An 18,928-nucleotide genomic window follows, 5' to 3' on the forward strand; every position below is an offset into this window, starting at 1 on the left:
AATAACGTGGTGCGCAGTATGACTATTGACCAACATCGCCCTGTAAGTGTAGGCCTACAGCTCTGGTGTGTTATGAATTGCATGTTTTAAATGACAGCGAGACATGCTACATATAGTTTTTCATGTAAAATATACATTCTAACTAGGGATGCTCATTTTGGTTAATTTTGCTAACCGACAACTGCCGCTCAATAATCGGTTATTAACGGTTAACTGGTCAGATTACTATTAATTTTATATTAAACAAATTGACATGTCTATTTTGTGTCTGACACTTTAAATATTGCATAAAATACTAATTTATTTTTATATGCTAGCATATTAATAATAGAACAATACAACAGAGCATTTTCACGTACCTGCAGTGTTTAGCACAGAAGAACAGAATAATCTAAATAAAATGAATAAAATAAATAGGACTGCCCTAAATTATTTTGCACTTAAATAAGTAATTTATATTACTAATCGAAAACACTGACTGATTTTTTTCCAATCATATTTTTGTCTTCCGTCAAATAAAATAGCTGACTTCCTCAAATCGCTCGCTCCACGGAAAATATGCATTTAGTTAATGCCCCGCTGTTATTATTATAATCACAAAACCTTTTTACATTTTTAATAGAAATCATTATTTTAAAGATTATGTCTTGCTATGGTTTCCTTTCTCTCCATCGCGGCTCAAGTGCGCGCGCTGCGTGATGAAAAGACAACAACAACGCGCGCATATGTTGACTTTTTGTAAACAGTTTTTTGTTTAAATATGATATTGCATTAATGTGCATACATGCTTTATATGCTGTAAAATAAAAGGTAAAGCCTATTTGTTGCGTTTATGATGCAGATCCAGGTCAACATCAGCGCTTTTTTTGGCATCAACACGTCTGTTTGAAGCAATATTCTTCTTCCATTTTGCTTCTTTGGCAAATGTGTCTGTAGGCACGGGTTATACATTATCGTCTCGCAAGTTAAGTATGTCTTGCAGTTGAACAAGTGGCCAAGCACAGCTAACGTGCTTTTTTCATTCCAAAAACGCGAGGCGCACCTCACTGCCTTTATGTTGACAAGGAAAAAAGAAGAGAAGAAGCGCGGTCCTCTTATGAAACGACTGAATCAGCTGGGTATCAATTGTGCAAAAGTGTTGCTGTCTATGTTGATAAAATTGTAATATTTAATAATATTATGATATTCAAGATTTGTACATTCATACAGCTCTGGATAACTTAAAACAGCGATTAGACCTTCAGAGCGGTGTTAATGCGTCCTGAAGTAAAGCGAAACGGCCATAAACGCCAGCAAGATAGAGTGATTATATGTAGAGTCATACTTTATCTATAAATAAAGTATAACTATAGAAACTGTTCATCTTAACTGAAAGCTTCTGCGTGTTTGCTGGCCTCACGCATCGCGCACCTGTCAGTCATTCAGTCAGTCAGCACGTAACCCCAAAGGATTAAACAATAGCGCACAGCACTATATGGTTACAAAAAAGTTTGCGCTGTTATAATCCACTTACCTTTTAATACGTTTTGTTGCGATTATAATCCGCTATTAAAAACAACAACAACAATAACTGAATGTTTTGAATGGGTAATGTAGCCGTGGCGGGATGCATTTTGGTCCCCGCCATGGAAGAATGAATGTAGCGGAAACCAAGCTCTTTAAAAGTTCTCTGTAGTTGTCTTGACAACACAAACTGCTGCTCTGGGATGAGCCGCGTGCAAAAGATGCCCCTCTTAACACAAAGGCGCATTCAATCGGCCGCTTATGCAGCCAAACTAAAAATATATAAAATAATAATTTTAATCGTTTAACTGATAGCATTAATCGGTCACAAACGCACCCTTTCGGTTAACGGTTAATCGATTATTTTGAGCATCCCTAATTCTAACCCAGTACACAATAAAATAATATTTTTTGAATGGCTTGCCTATTGGCAGTATATATAACCGTTAAGCTTAAATAGGCTAAACACATTTAATTAATATTACAACACATTAATACAAACTAGCCACCCTTTGTATATTTTTTAGCAAACGAAAAATGCAATGAATTATTTATTTTGATTTTCTTTTTTATTAAAATTAATATAATTATTAGGCTACACAATTTCTACATAACATTGGCTCTGATTGCGTTTTTACAGATATCCTACTGATAGACTTTTTGGGTCAAAGACATTTATGCCTGTTCATTTCAGTGCTGTATTTGACAGATTTCGCAAAGGCTTCAGCTATTCTACCTGTCAGCTGGTACCAGCCTCAGTTTTGCGACATGACTTGTGTGGTGTCTACGTATCAATGTCTGGATGACAGCGAGAGAGAGATGAGAACAGACCTCAGATTCGATGTGTGGCCGCACGTCACAGTTACTTTACTGCAATTTTTGAATATTGGCTCATCTAAATTAACTTTTGATTAGATAAAGCTGAAATATTGCCAGAGAGACAAAGCAACTTTTAGTTTTGAAAAAGGGCAGCTTCAGTGATAAAACGCACAAACGCAGGATACACTCTATTCATTATTGATTTTTTTAACATTGAACGCATAATAATCAAATGCAAAAAAGAACAGCTGAAATTCAGAAAAAGGTTGCCGCGATAGTTGCTTTGTTTGATCTGCAGTTGGCTTGTCAGTGGCGCGGCATTGCTAAATCACTCGTTTTAATAAAAATAAGATTATTATTAAACATTGTGAGATGATGGTCGCGTGATTTTTAAAAGGAGAGTATGCTTTGAGTAATTATGGCTATTGATCTTATCTAGCCGTGACCCACCTATAGTTAAACTTAAAGTATAGCATCAAGTATAGCCTACTTTATACCTGACCTGCGGATTAACGGCAGGACTCGTAAATATGAAAAAATCGCCCATAACAGGGTTTTATGCTTCCCGAATATGCAGTGTAAGAGAGTGACTTCAAAAGTTAACGTACACTGCACACACTTTATGTAATGTGTGAAGTCGTGGAGGGATGTCAGCGCAAGGATAACTCATCATTTAAATGTCCACAGTTAATCTTTAATAGATAAGGTCTGGATTTGCAGGTTTATCAACAATGTGTGTATATTTTTGGCTTGGAAAAGCCTTCTCTTAAAGATGTTTGTGGTTATCCTTGCAACAAGCAAAAACTAAATGAATAAATAAATAAATAAACTTCATCGAAACCAAATCTATGAAGTATTGGTATCAGTTCTCGGTATCGGCTAGAACATAAATTAAAATACTCATATCGTTTTATAAAAAAGTGGTATCGGTGCATCCCTAATAATCACTCAGTTTTCTAAAACACATACTGTAAATGACGCACTGTAAGCAGATCTAATCTCTAATTGAAATATGTAATTTTAAATCATATATTAAAAATACAGGTTAATGTTTAGATTTCACGGGGGAGAAACCAGGAAATAGTCACAAATCAATCTCGCACTTCCTAACCCTTCTGGCCGTGGATGACTGACCAGGTTCTGTAGCAGACACAGCAGATATTAGAGAGGAAACACTACGTTTCAGCAAAGTAATATTTTTTACTTGAATTATTTTTAAGATATCAATGCCTGATTTGTAGTTAAACCCATGTAATCTGTGTGTGGATATATTTAATCCACATTGTTGGTGATAATGTTTTAGCTGTTTGCTGTGGGAGAACAGATTCATGGCCACATAACACTGGGTCAGTTGTAAGAATAAAAGCTAGTAACTTGCTCGTAACGTCGGTGAAATGTTTCCACCAACCCCAAGCAGATTCAAAAATGTCTTTATTTGATTTAATTTCAGTATTCCTATAGCTCTTTAAAGAGAAAGTCAAAAGTAGTTTGAGCTCAGTGTTTGAACTCTGTGGGCTCATGAAGGCTGCAAACACAAATAGTGTTCAATTGTTGAATCTGATGCACATTTTATTCAGCTTTGAAACACAGAGACACAAATTATATTGAAAGCTCAATGCTGAATAAAAAGCTTTCAAATCCATTTTTTAGGTCTTAATTCTTATTTTATAATGTTAAATTACCCAAATAACCCAAACTGTGGGCTGAATTGTACATTTCACTCCTCCTGTTTGAAACTAAAAAGGATTCACGATTTCTGTATGCGCTGAAAATTAACTTATATGCAATTTAATAGCAGACACTTGTAAAGTAAGATCTTAAAGATCTGTAGAGAAATATAATAGAAGCACAACTATCCCTGGTCTCCCCCATTCAAATATATCATATGTACATGCAATTTGGTTTGTATATGATATGAATAAGATGACATAAATTTATGAGGCCCGAGCTACATTTCCAGGTTTTGATGAATATAAGCTCCTATATGCTAATACTTTACCTTTAAGTACAGCATTTATTTATTTTTTTACTTTTTACGAATGGTAATGATTTTAATTAACTTAATTTAAACACATTTTATATAGGCATAGGTCGTACTTCGAGAGACAAATTCTTTCTAAAGTGAAAAAGTTTGAGAACCACTTATCTATACTTAACAACACCCCTTTCATCCTGGAAGGACTTCCATCGATGCAGCCGTCCATCTGTTTTTCCATTTCCAGTCGTTGCTGTGGTGTGTAATTTTCCTTTTTTTTCTCCATGTGGTCCCTTCTGATCTGCAAAATACAATTAAAAAAGATGTCAAGTCCTTAATTAAACTTAACACCATTCTTTGAAGGTTTCATCTACCATTGTCTCCAGTCTGATTCTGTTCTAACTAATATTTCGCAGCTATAAGTAAATACTCTACTAGATGACAATCTATGAACTTATAATAAATAAATGTGTTACAATAATTAGTAAAGCTGTAAATAAAAGAAATAACAATCAAAAGCTACAAATGTTGAACAGGCCGACGACATAAATTACAAATAAATAAAACAGTAAATAAATACAGCAGTAATATGGAATATGTGTTAAAGCTGACAGCATACAAATACATTATAACAGATCAATTAATCTGATGATATAACAAATAACAATCTGCAAATTTTAAATAGCAATATACAAATGAAGCATATAAACAAACAAAAATGTTTTATCTATCGGTTTACCAACTTGACAACATAACAAAAATCATTCTACGATAATGAATAAGCTGTTAAAGAAGACAACAGAATACACAAACTAGAAAAATAGATATATTCAAATGCCTAAAATTGACAAGTCGCTAAAATAAGTTAAGAAGGCAATCTCACATTCCAACCAACATTCAGTACAATCCACAGAACTAGACAGAGAAATAGTAAAATCTTTGTCCGTCACCAAAAGCACGTAGAAACAACCAAATATAACAACTTAAAATGATACTTTTAGAAAGATCTTTACATACCGCTAATGTCAGCGATGGTCAGACACTTAATGCAGCTCACACTTTCTCAACGTCATCGACGGCTTTTCGAACACATTCTTTTTTAGAACGTCACTGATTATAGTAACCACAGCAACGCCACCGCGCCACCAAATGCAATTACCCTGATTAAACGTGCAGTGCATGATTTCCGTGAAGCACTGTAGATAATAATTCTGTTAGGATTTGGGTCCCTGTAACGCCATCTTTTGAGTATATAAGCAATGGCAATTTAATCATATCTTAATGTTAAAACGACTTCCATTATAAAATCAATATGTGGACCTTTTTGGATTCCTGGGAGCTAATTAAAAATGTAATCCAGGAAAGAATGAGAACCATTGTTGTTGTTTACGTCCCTCAATCGGTATCTAAGCTGTGTCTCTAATTTATATTTATTTATGTGTGTGTGTGTGTAAATACAGTTTAAGTCACCAGAGAACAATATAGTCACAACTTATAGACCATTTGTGTTGATATAACAGTAAATAAGCGTTTAACCTTTGAATAAATTGCAAACAGCATACATGTCCTACATTGCAAATAATCAAACAAAGGACACAATAAATAACAAAAAACATTTATTGATTAAACAATTATTAAACAAATAATAATAAAATTGAATACATGTTGTACTGCTCAAGAATTAAAAATTTCAATAAAGCAATAACAATGAAGCTGCAGAATAATGACACATTATAAACAAATTTAAGTAAACAGGAAGATTTTTAAAAAATTCTGAAATTGCACAAACACAAAAGTTTCCAAATAGACTGTAAAAAAAAGCTTTGAAACTGCACAAAATTAAAAAAAGGAAACAACTTAAAATACCCATGTAAAAATCTATGAAATTGCACAAGACATCTTAAAACAGCTATTTTTTTATAGAAACCTGAACAGAAACCAGTTTAAGAAATAGCATATATATATATATATATATATACACACACACACATATATATATATATATATATACACACACACACACACACACACACACACACACACACACACACATATATATATATATACACACACACACACACACACACACACACATATATATATATATATACACACACACACACACACACACACACACACACACACACACACATATATATATATATATACACACACACACACACACACACACACACACACACACACACACACACACACACACACACACACACACACACACACACACACACACACACACATATATATATATGTTTGTATATATAAAGAAATAGCATGAATATATATAGCTAATATATATGAATATAGCATGAATATACTTTCTCTATATATATATAGAGAAAGTGAAAGAAACAAATTGCCCAAGTATCAGGGAACATCTTAATACACTTAAAATGTTGTTATAAAATAAAATAATTTAAAAAAATAAAGTGATTTAGACATTTGACACATTAGCTGCTCTCTTTCCTTCCTTCCATCAACCCTATCAGGAGCAAGTTGTAGCCACCTTGTGATGTATTTCTCCACCTCTTCATCAGTGGCGCTATTGGTATGGACATTTGTCCTCACTGCATCTGTGATTAAAAGATAAACAGATGATTTGTTGTGAACAAGTACAAATGTTAATCGAAAAAAAAAAAACAGATTCATGTTTGCTCTCACATAAGTACAACCTAAATGGGACTTAAAATCACATTATATAAAGATTCTTTGTTCCTCTGGTTAATGATTTAAATACACATTCTGCATAAAAGGTATTTTGGCACAGATGAATAACAGCCTCTAAATGTATTGAAATGTATATTTCAAATCAACTTACTGACTACGACAGTCCTTAGGGTGAGTGCACGAAAAGCCACTTTTTGGTTTGCCCCACTCCAGTTCATTTGTTTAGCCAAGGAAAGCTTTCCTAGGATACGCCACACTGCTTCTTTAGTGGAAAACCTACCAATAAGTAAAATAAACTAACAAACAAAAAATAAATTAAAATAAAAAAAAAAATCTATGAAATACAAAAGAGCTTGAACTTACCACTTTCTTCCTTTGTTCGGGCTGCTCCTTTAGTTGATGTTCAAGCTTTTCTAAATCAAATAAATTGGACAAAGGAAGGTCAAATGTGCTTGCATCTGGAGTTTCATCCCGCTGCAGAGTACTGCTTTGTTTTTGCTGATTTTTGAGAATCAGGTCCAGTTGCTGCTTTATGACCTCTTGTGATTTTATAAGTTCAGTCAGTAATGCTAAAAAACACAAATAATGAATTAGTATAACATCTCATATATCTCAACAGTGGGATAGATACTGCTGTTGTTCTCTAGTTAATCTTTACTTTCTAGCTGCATTAAGCCTTTACAAATTTACTGATGTTTTGAATTCTTACAAAGACATGACGAGTTGCAATAAGTTCTGTCTTGATCTCCAACTGCACTGGAACAAGGACTGTAAATGTTCCTAGGGGTACTGGAACGTAAAGTAACTGTGCATCTTGATGGTGTTCTTAAGGATTCTGCCATAGTCATTGGTGGTGATGGTACTTGCGGTGCTGCATCAATTTCTGAAAGATCCTCCATTCTGCCTTTCTTTTCCAGTCTCTTTTTTCCAAATAAATTTTCATCATCACAGTCACTATAGTTGTATCTGTTATGTCCCCTGATCAGATACATTTACAACACACAACATTTTAGTACAGTGCCAAGTTTTTACGCAGCGGATGCCCTTCCAGCAGCAACCCATCTCTGGGAAACATCCACACACACATTCACACACACACTACGGACAATTTAGCCTACCCAATTCACCTGTACCGCATGTCTTTGGACTGTAGGGGAAACTGGAGCACCCGGAGGAAACCCACACAAAGGCAGGGAGAACATGCAAACTCCACACAGAAACCCCAACTGAGCCGAGGTTCGAACCAGCGACCTTCTTGCAGTGAGGCGACAGCACTACCTACTGCGCCACTGCCTCGCCTGCCTAGCATGATGATTGGTCATTTTCTTAAAAAAATGTAAATACTTTTTTAGGATTTGCCATTTCCTGCAAAATGAAACAAGAAATAATTTGATGACACCTCAAACTTCAGATGCTCATCACATCTGCTGACCAATCAAATGCTCTTCTGGTATTTGATATGTCCCACCCCATTCAAGATGCTGAAATTGGCCATTGTCTTCCTGTTTCAGAATAAAACTGCACATTTTAAAGCATTGCACATTACCGACCCAGTGTATAAAGTGATAGAACTGCTCAATATGAGTAATGCTGTATGTGATGCCTGATATTATAAATTCCCTTAATTGATCATCATTTATTGACGACTCATCAACCTTAATAACCATGAAATGTGTCTACTGCAGTGGCACACTGTCAGGAGGTGAGTACATTATCTGTAACGTTTTATTCTGGAAGAGAACTAATCATTTAAAGGGCACCTATTATTCACTTATTTTATTTTTGGTGTCCCCAGAATGTGTCTGTGAAATTTCAGCTTTAAATACTCTACATATCTTTATTTATATACATTGTTTTTGTTTTAAACTGTTGAAAATGTCAGTTGTTTTGTCAGATTAAAAAGTGTTGTTTCTGTGTATGTGCCTTAAATACAAATGAGTTGTCTCTCTGTGCCTCGTATTGGAAATAAAGTAGTGTTTAGACATGTCAACTACTGGTCCACAATGACAGGCAATCACCCAGACACTGATGAAGCAGAGACCCAGTCTGAAATAACAATGTTACGGGACCTACAGTATTATGCCCCTTTTTACAAGATCTAAAATAAGTCTCCGATGATCCTGGGGTGTGTATGTGACGTTTCAGCTCAAAATACCATACAAAATTATTTTATAACTCTTTGAAACTGCCCCTTAAAGGTCTCTATTTTATCAATCTAAGCATAAAGTCTAAAGTGCATGGAACAAAAGCATTAAGACCATGTCCGAATCCAATTTTGCTATTTTAAGGACAGGAAAATATGTTCTGTGCTCTGGCGCATGGTCCGACAGGGTTGTGCTTATTCTTTTCATGAGTTATGGGTGTGTTTTCAGCAAAATGTGCATTAAACCAATCAGAGTCTCATCTTTAGCCGTATGTTCACACCGAAAGCGGCGACAGCGCCAAAGTAGCCGGAATTCATTCATTTTCAATGAAAGTCGGCAGTGAGGAGTAGTGCAGCGCGCCTTCACTGGTGTGGGCGTCGAAGAGAGTTGAAATCAAGTTAACTTTTTGGTAATGAGCTATGATGTGGTTCGGCAGCAAGCAATCAGAATGTAGAAGTCTGCCGCACGAGAGCAGTCCAGAGAACACAGTCACAGTGAACTTTGGTTCTGACCACAGTTGTTTCCACAGGTTTGATTATTGCGGTCACTGGATTTCCAATTATTTGCAATGTTTTCTCACAGGAACATACATTAAAAAGTTACTGGTGAGTTACTCATGTGAATTAATGTTATATATATTTTTCCATTAGATAATTAAGTGCAGCAAAGCCACACCACATGCAACTTGATCTTCCATTGTTAAATAAATTTGATAAAAAGTGTGCAACATTTTCACGCTTGAAAGCATGTTTTATGTGGGAATGTGACTGATATGCTGCAACGGCCCCTTTAAATACAAGATCAATGTAGCGAATTTTGACGCTCTTGCCGCCAAAGGTGAAGGCAGACAGCGTTGTCACCAGGGTGCCCAAAGCGACCTTTGACGCTCTTGACGCTTTCGGTGTGAACGTATAGTAAGAGTCAGCTGTGTTGCACCATGGCTCATTTTCTATATACATGGTGGACTTTGTAAGTGGAAAAACTAAACACTTCACTTGTGAGAAAACAGTTAGACAAATCATCTGTTCGAGGATGAAGACTGAGCCTCCTCCAGTCGGCCTCTTTAATTTCTCTTTGCTTTACTTTTACTCTTTAACTTTAGCTAACGCTCTGCACAGGACTTTAAACCAGCATTCATCTGGTCAATAGCGTGGTCTATTTCAGTTCCTCAAAATAGCAATGCGCCAACAATACGCCTTAACACACCACATTTTTAGACCAGAACACCCATGAGTCCACAAAGTGGCACAAATGGATTTGCTATTTAAACAACGTGGTGCAAAGCATGAAAATTTCAGTTGTGCTGATCTGAAAATAGCAACTAATCACGCCATACACACCTTGCACCTTATTGCGCTGAGTGTGTGATAGGGCCCTTAGGCTTTGATCCTAATTGTGTCATTTTGGTGACTGTTGCTTTGAAGATAATGTGAAATTAAAATATTTTTTTTACATGTCAGCGAGTGACAGAATTTGTCTTTTGAAGATATAAAACTGATATAAGCATCCAAAGCTTGCAGTTTCTCACTTTCGTCTAAATGGATCAATGATTTTTTCCCCATCACCTCATACTTCAGTTTCTCATCAAATCTTGATCATTCAAATGCTCTCTAGTATCTGACATAACCCGCCATTTTCAAGACGCTTCCTATTTGCTTTTCATTTGATGCGCTTGAGCTCAACCACCCTCACTGGCAGAGCTGTGATATGTGATATTGATATAAATACAATATTGGCTGATTGTTTTTTTTTGTCTAATCTTTCCCACCCTCTCTCCATGTTTCAGTTGAGATTACGTCAAACATAGAATAAAAAGGCTGAATTGAATCATCCAACTATGATGGAAAGACATTTACTGAAATAAATTCCAACATGCGCATCAAAGAAAGTCATGTGATTTTGTTTTAAAAGATTATGTGATAACTAGGAGTGATGGTACAGCATTAGACAAACAAGTGGACCGACCACAATGTAGAGCATCTGACATGTTGTTTTGGCCATTCTAAAATCATTCAGCCAAAGTTCATCCTTAGACTGGTTCAGTATTATTATCTCCAGGTGCAAGTCATTTATTATATAAGAGAAAGGACCACAGTGTTTTCTCCTACCACAGCAAATTCCCTTTTTCCTTTTTATATTTGGTGCCGGTTTATCAGGAAGTGACCAGTTTTGTTCTCTTAGATGGAAACAGTGCTTTATTCATAAATGTCTTTTGCAATATTCCAGTTTTGTGGATAAATCTCTTTGGATGGAAACACAGCTAATGATAACTAGGTGTAAGTCTTCTTGCCGAACACACACTTGTCATCGTGGCTTTAATGTCCTTAGGAGACATCCAAATTCCAACTGCGCCAAGAAAGTTAAATAAATAAACTGACCCAAGTGTTTCTAATCCCGCTGAGAGTGGACTGATGGATGTTGAGACAATCCCTCAGATCCTGCTCTTTCTGACCAGCGACAGGTAAACCAGGAACAGGAACCATTGGTCAATCAGTGGAAGGCATTGGCTCTGGTGCGGAGCAGGAGTCTTCATGACAAAAATGATGATCATTACCTGGTAAAGTTAACAGACATTAACATCTCTGGTGTATTTTGTAAATAAAACATGACTTCAGATGAACAACAAATTCCACTGTATCTCACATTTCACAGTTTTATGGTCAAGCCTTATTAATATCATTATAAACATTTCTCAAGTAACATCTAATCACAAATATAAAATATATCCCAAGTAAATAACTCAAAAATGAAATTACAAACATGTAAACACTTTAAGGAAATAAACAGTTGTTTTCCCCTTTAAAATACAAATATTACATTTCTTGTATAAATATTTGTATGAATAAACTTTGTGATCCTTTTTGTTGAAAATATAAAGTAGTGGTGAACAATATATTGTTTGAGCATCGATATCGCAATGTGTGTATTTGCAATAGTCACAATGCAGGATTAATTTTAATAATGATTAAAAGATAAAGATATTATCAAAATTTGACATTATTTATCCAATGATGACCATGTTATTTTACATTTGATTGTTTCGTTTCTGTACTTGAATACTGTTCCACTCCCCAGAAAAGCATAAAGCACTGTTTATTTATTTATTTATTATTGCTTGTAATTTGTTATAATTTATGCAGATGAACTGCATAGAAAAAGTCTTGATCATCCAAGTCGATCTAAATTAATAAAAGCTTTCCAAATATAGCTATTCAAATCATCTGGTGAAATTATATTCCTATCGCAATGTATATCGCAGCAAAACAAAAAAAAAAAATGCAATGTCAGATTTTTCCAATATCGAGCAGCACAAATATAAAGCAATTGACAACACTGCCAGAGAGTCTTTCTCAGCCTTACGCATGCTAGACGTGAGCTAACTACACCTACATTTCGAAATATAAACAGAATAGAAAACTCTTTTTCAGTACACATTTGATTCCACGGTAATGATATATACATGATACCATCCAGCCCCACTGCATTTATTTATTGCCATATTTATAGCAGAAATAATACCTGGTCATTTATGTCATGGAAACACATATGTATATTTATTATCAGTGTGTTACTGAAATGCAACATGATTATTTATTAACTGTACTCTGTTAGCCCTTACTGTAGTTTATTATAAAGCAGATGTTTGTAAACATGCTTTGTAACCCTTGTCATGAACTGATCAAAGTAACAAATTGTAAACATTTGGAGTAAGATATTGTAACTGAATGTTTAGTGTTTACTTTAGAATGGTTTTCTATGGGAAAGTGCTAAGCATGTAGTTTAGCATCTTGTGCTTGTATTCTAGCAACACTTATTTGCTGTATAAAGCATGTATTATATCAATAAATAATTTGATCTGTGTTTCCATTTCTCTTAAAGGATCATACTGATAGTGAGTGAGTCTCTGTTAATTTTAAAGTCCCCGTTAACTTATGACAAAATTAACCGTATGATTTTGTTAGCTCACATTGCTAGTGTTGTGGGGAACTATTTATCTGTGCATGTCATTAAAAAACAAAACTTGTTTGCCCTTATAATCTTAATTGAAATACAAAAATGCACTTCCTGTTTGTTTTTCTGTTAAATTGTCAGATTACGTACATCTTAGGAATTGGGCATGACTAACATATTTAACCACGCTGCTCCAACTGTCAGTTTTGACACTAAGCAGAAATGGTGAGCAGGATGTGTCTGTTAGGTTGTAATATCTTTGGCCAAACACTTTTCCCAATCTTACTAAATGAAATGCCTACTTTACTACATCCAATCAGCTCGCTGTCATTTAATATTCAGTTTCTCTAAGAACTGCGTCACTATACAAAAAAAAGTCGCAACTTCAAGTTCATGCAGACTTTAAACATTTTGTTTACTGGAGAAGAAAAAAGTTTAAGATTTATTTTTTATTGAAAACAGTAAAGACTTTTTTTTTTTTTTTACTTTTTATTCAATTTTATTGTTCATTTTCTTTGAAAAGGACAGAATTCTTGGACAGAATATAAACAACCATTTTTAATTATGAAAAACATTTAGATTACTCTTGGCTTGTTTTACTCATTTATATTATATATTTGTTTCATTGCATATTCTCATTTTAAAAACACATACTAGTTTACACTCTGAGCTGGTGTGTGTGCATGTGTGTGTGTGTGTGTGTGTGTCTTCAGCTCGTACAGCTTCACACAGAGCCTTACAGATGCAGCAGAGGAAGCTCAGGATCAGGATCTGTTCTCCTCAGTTCCTCTGCCCCTCCTGTTCTCCTTCTACAAATCATTGACAGCGTTTATCTACACTGAACTACTTTTCTCTTTCGTCAGATGGGTTCAGGTAGTGCCTCTGTCTTGCTGCGCTTCAGGAGAATTCAGCATCACAAGCAAAATGACCACCTTGTGTCATATAACATATATTGATCAATCAGCACGGTTGTCAAGGCAGAATCTCAAGCACAACCAATCATTTTAAATGACATGGTGAATCATTTAAAGAAATTTAAATGTTAAGTTCAGAGAACTTACAATATGAATTAAATGTTTGTTGCTGCCTAATGAGTAAGTTAAACACACCTTTAATGCCAAAACTTGGTATTTTTATTAATGAAAAGTTATATTATCCGCTTAGGGCCCCAAGAAAGTCTGGAGGCCCACAATAAATACTAATAATGTAATTTCCTGTCATATTTTGTAGGATAAGGCTCTAACAAATACATTTTACCTTAAATAGCATGTGTGCAATTGTGTCCCCCCACCCCCAATCATGGATCAGTCCAGCAGTCAAATCAGAAGAAAATTTAGTTTCAGAAAACAAATAGTTTGTTCATTAATTTTAGTTGTGAACTCATTTTAAGCAAACAAATCTTTTAAAATGTAGAGATTGTGTTAAGATAAAAATATAGAAAGCAAGACAGAGTGCTATAAGATTAAGACAGCTAAATAAATAAGCAAATATGAAAAGTGCTTATTACTGAAGGAAACAATCATCATGCTCACGGTACAAAGTGTAGAGTAAACAATGTTATTAACACTATGAGCTGTATTTGTTAAAATAAATGTTAAATTATTGTGTGTTTCATTAGACAAACTGTTGAGATGATGAAAAACACGCTGTCTTATACGTTTTAGTTAAACTGTGATTCTCTGTGCTGAACATTGCCCCCTTGTGTTGTCTATGATCACTTACTGAGGAGAGACGTGACCCTGCACCACAAAAGCACTTTTTTACTTCTTTTAGTTTGAGCACATGCTTTTTAAAATGATTGAGCTGTTGAAACGTTGACCTACACATGAAAAAAACATATTGTTTAAATAAAGTTATTTTTTAAATTATAATTGTATTCTAACCTGAAACTGAAGATCGTCCTAAAAAGAGATTTATTGCGCTATATTGGGATAATTTGCAATTTGATATGCACAAAAGAAGAAAAACACAGTAGTGTTTACTTTAAATTCTCGTAAGAAGTTTAGTATTTGTATTTTTTCTAACTTGGAATTGAAGATTAAATCAAAAAACTATTCAGCACTCTTCAATGTTGAAAATTTTGTAGTTCAATGTCCACAAAAACACAATATTGTTCATTTCAAATTCTCATAGAAACTTTTCTTTTTTACCTAAAATTGAAGATCACTCAAAATAAAAAAAACATTTGTTAAATATCAGCATGCGTGTATGGACATTTACTGAGTTTATTATCGACAGATCTGTGTTTAAGTAAAACAATTCGGCTAGTTTAGATTTTTATGTTTTAAATTTAGACATCAAATATTGCAAATAAAGGTTTGGTCTAGTTAGTTCAGCACACTACAGACAGCATGATCATATCTGACTGAACAGAGTCTCCTAATTCCTCCAGTGTCTGTGTTCATTCATTCATTTTCCTTCAGCTTAGTCCCTTTATTCATCAGGGGTCGCCACAGGGGAATGAACCGCCAAAATATCCAGCATATGTTTTACACAGCAGATGCCCTTCCAGCTTCAACCCAGTACTGAGAAACATCCACACACTCTCACATGCACAAACACACTATGGCCAATTTAGTTTATTCAATTCACATAAACCACATGTCATTGAACTGTGGGGGAAACCCATGCCAACACATGGAGAACATTCAAACTCCACACAGAAATGTCAACTGGCCCTGCTGGTACTCGAACCAGCGACCTTCTTGCTGTGAAGTTACAGTGCTAACCACTGAGTCACTGTGCTGCCCTTGGTTTGAACATTTACATTTTAGTGAAACCAGTAAAGACAAAAAAAAACTGCTGTAATTGCGTATAAAATAACTTTATTGTTTATGATTTATTTAACACCTTCCCCCGTTTTTCTCTAAGTGGTCTAGAAACTGTACATTTGTCAACTGTAGACTAGCTTGTGTGTGTGTGTGATGTGTGTGTGTGTGTGTGTGTGTGTGTGTGTGTGTGTGTCTTCAGCTCGTACAGCTTCACACAGAGGCTCACAGATGCAGCAGAGGAAGCTCAGGATCAGGATCTGTTCTCCTCAGTTCCTCTGCCCCTCCTGCTCTCCTTCTACAAATCATTGACAGCGTTTATCTACACTGAACCTGACAATGCAACCCAAGCCATGACTGCTGGATTTAGATAAGTGTAATGTCACTGGCCACCTGTGCAGTGCAACCAGGGATGGCTCTCAATGTCATCTAAACTGGGTCGATCAGCCGGTGCTGCACTGAGACACCAGCGAATCAGCTGACGGCACTCTGTTACACACAACACCGTCTTCAGAAACACACAACAACACACTTCTGCTCGCTCGCCAGGCTATCTCTGAATGTGTCTGAATCTCTTACCTGTTGACAAGCTCCTGGGGAAGGTCAGTCTGCTTCTGGACGTGACCCTCTGTGCGCCTCTGAATGGGAAACGGTCACACAGGATGTTGTAGAGCGTCACTCCTACTGACCAGACTGTAGCTGGAGTCGCATGGTAGCGATGTCTACGAAACCACTCGGGAGGAGCGTATGCAGGAGTGCCTGAGAGACATAAGAAGACCACAAACATCTGCTCAACATGCTCCAGTACAGACAAATTCCCTTTAGTGGATCAGCAGAAGTTCACAAACATCAACAGAACGTTTCCTTCTGTAACTCAAACTCACCTGCAAAGTATTTGTAGGCCGAGCGCTTCAGCAGATCTCCACAGCCGAAGTCCAGCAGCTTGATGTCCTGGGACTCTGTGGAGATCAGCAGGTTTTCTGGTTTGACGTCCCGGTGCAGGACGCCGCGGCTCTCGCAGTGTTTTAGGGCGGCCATCAGCTGCACCAGCACTTTCTTTGCAAGACGCTCATCCAGACAGCCGTTCTCCTCACAGAAGCTCTGGAGATCTTGGCAAGGATCCGGTCGCTCCAGGATCAGGATGTAGCGCCTGGGACGGTCAAACCAGTCCAGCAGCTGCAGGACACTGGGGCAGGCAGGAGCTGATGTGACACGGGTCATCAATGCCACCTCCAGCGGCAGCCGACCCTGACCATCCTGCAGGACAAACCCTCCATTATATCCAGAACTCAATCAAACACAGCAAACACAACAGATTCACATCAAAACATACAACTTTCAGTCGCTCGGGGGTCCGGTCCTTCGACACGTACTTGATGGCCACCTGCAGACAGGAAAAGCAGAGTAAATCACACCTGCCTGATTGTGACACATGACATTTACTGACAGCAACATTTCTAAAGCATGTCTGAACAAAGGAGGGAAGAAAATCTCTTACTGGCAGTCCATCAGACCTGCGCATCCCAGCAAACACAGAGCCGAATCCACCTCGTCCCAGCAACGGGCCCTTCTGGTACAAGTCTGCAACACAGAAGAGCACAAGAAATAAAGAAAAGAGAGAAAGAGAAAACATGCTGGGGTCTCTACAATGACAAATCATTTCCTAACTGAGCCATAAGATCTAGAAGATGAGCTGTGCTGACCTCTGCGAGAGCGTTTGGCTGGTCTGCTGGACGAGGTGGACAGTGTTTGCTGGTTGCTGCTCTGCCTTTTCCTCTTGCTGTTCCTCTGGTCTGTGGATGCAGAATCAGCCAAATGTGAAGGCAGAGGAGCCAAAAAACCAGGAAGCTCAGTGGTGCAGTCCCGTGTATCTTCTGTATATCAAAACATTTTTAATGAATCTTTTTTGTTAACTTCTGTAATCCTTTTCATATTAGTCAAACACCATACAGCATCATACAGTGATATACAATGACAAACAAATGAAAGATTAAAAACACTCACCTCCTCTTTCTTCACCCATGTGGGACATGGACAATCTCCTCCAACCTGCAATAAAACAGACAAATACAGACAAATATAAAAAATAAATGTAAAACAAAGTAAAGAAAAAGAAGAAGAAGGAATGAAATAAGAGCAACAAAAATGTGTTTAAAAAAATAATCAGAAAAATAACTAAAATTAAGATGATTAGAGAAATTGTGCTCTTTAAAATAAATCTTTCTCAGAAATCCTCCAACAGCTTCAGAAATCTCAGGAATCGCACAGAAATGCTCTGCAAAGTCGCCTCGTCTCTCAACCAACAGATTGCGATGGGTTTGATTGTTTTTATATGCGGTCAGAAATCATACAATAACACGCGTTGCTATAGCAACTAATAATGGCGTGACCTTGCGTGCCTGAGATATTTTTTTATTTTCATGAATACAATTCATGCAGTTATTCGATTTCCTAAATCTTAATTATTAATAATAATTAATTAAAAGCTCTTGTTATAAAATTAAATAACTATCATTGTAATAGGCCTATCAGCTTTCAGTAAAACTTGATAGCGTCACCACCGACATTAGCAGCAGAGAAATCTTTAACGAAAATCACACAGAAATTCAAGAATAAAGTTTTTAATAAACATTACCAAACAAACGAGCTCTTCTATAAATGTAACTTACCATAATGAAGAAGTGGACAAAGATGAAATTGTTCTCCATTCGGGAGATCTACAGGAATCATAAACTGTTTTCAGAAAAATTATTGTATTATTTTCTGAGGAACACATTTCTAGGAGTTTATTTACGCTAAATTTCATATTATTGCCGAATCACGCTGAAGCAGGGCATTACGAAAGGTCATGTGACTGACGTCCCTGACGTCACTCCTTGCGTAGTAAATGGCCAACGCACAATTTAGGTATATTAATGAATTATATTTTTAAATAAAATAAATTGTATAATAAACAACAATAATATTAAATTAAATAAGGCTTTTAGTATTTGATTTCATTTAATTTCGATAGCTCAATCAGTGTATGGTGATGACGCAGTATTGATGAAAGCTGATTGGCCAATTGATAATTACCCCGGAAA

The 18,928-nt window shown here is 36.1% G+C and overlaps 1 protein-coding gene across 6 annotated transcripts; it reads right to left on the reverse strand.

Moving 5' to 3' along the window:
* Positions 1 to 498: 498 nt before the first annotated feature.
* LOC137488146 (serine/threonine-protein kinase pim-3-like) lies at positions 499 to 18,730 on the reverse strand. 6 transcript variants are annotated; one of them, XR_012407809.1, is made up of 10 exons: positions 17,850 to 18,149; positions 17,549 to 17,719; positions 17,344 to 17,426; positions 17,179 to 17,229; positions 16,730 to 17,102; positions 16,425 to 16,604; positions 11,505 to 11,680; positions 7,346 to 7,551; positions 7,134 to 7,278; positions 6,566 to 6,888 (listed from the first exon to the last, which is right to left on the reverse strand). XR_012407809.1 is itself a non-coding variant. In XM_073953921.1 (9 exons), the coding sequence occupies exons 1-9, from the start codon at positions 18,573 to 18,575 to the stop codon at positions 16,115 to 16,117; spliced, it is 1,089 nt and encodes a 362-aa protein (XP_073810022.1). In that variant the 5' UTR covers positions 18,576 to 18,727; the 3' UTR covers positions 13,572 to 16,114. The 6 variants fall into 6 exon arrangements, 2 of the variants coding, with proteins under 2 accessions (XP_068070740.2, XP_073810022.1); XR_012407808.1 differs by lacking the exon at positions 7,134 to 7,278 and adding an exon at positions 18,515 to 18,727 and having other exon boundaries at positions 6,822 to 6,888; positions 17,850 to 17,894; XR_012407807.1 differs by lacking the exons at positions 6,566 to 6,888; positions 7,134 to 7,278; positions 7,346 to 7,551 and adding exons at positions 2,078 to 4,598; positions 18,515 to 18,730 and having other exon boundaries at positions 17,850 to 17,894.
* Positions 18,731 to 18,928: the final 198 nt, after the last annotated feature.

Source organism: Danio rerio, chromosome 6, assembly GCF_049306965.1.
Source record: "Danio rerio strain Tuebingen ecotype United States chromosome 6, GRCz12tu, whole genome shotgun sequence".
Classification (NCBI taxonomy): Eukaryota; Metazoa; Chordata; class Actinopteri; order Cypriniformes; family Danionidae; genus Danio; species Danio rerio.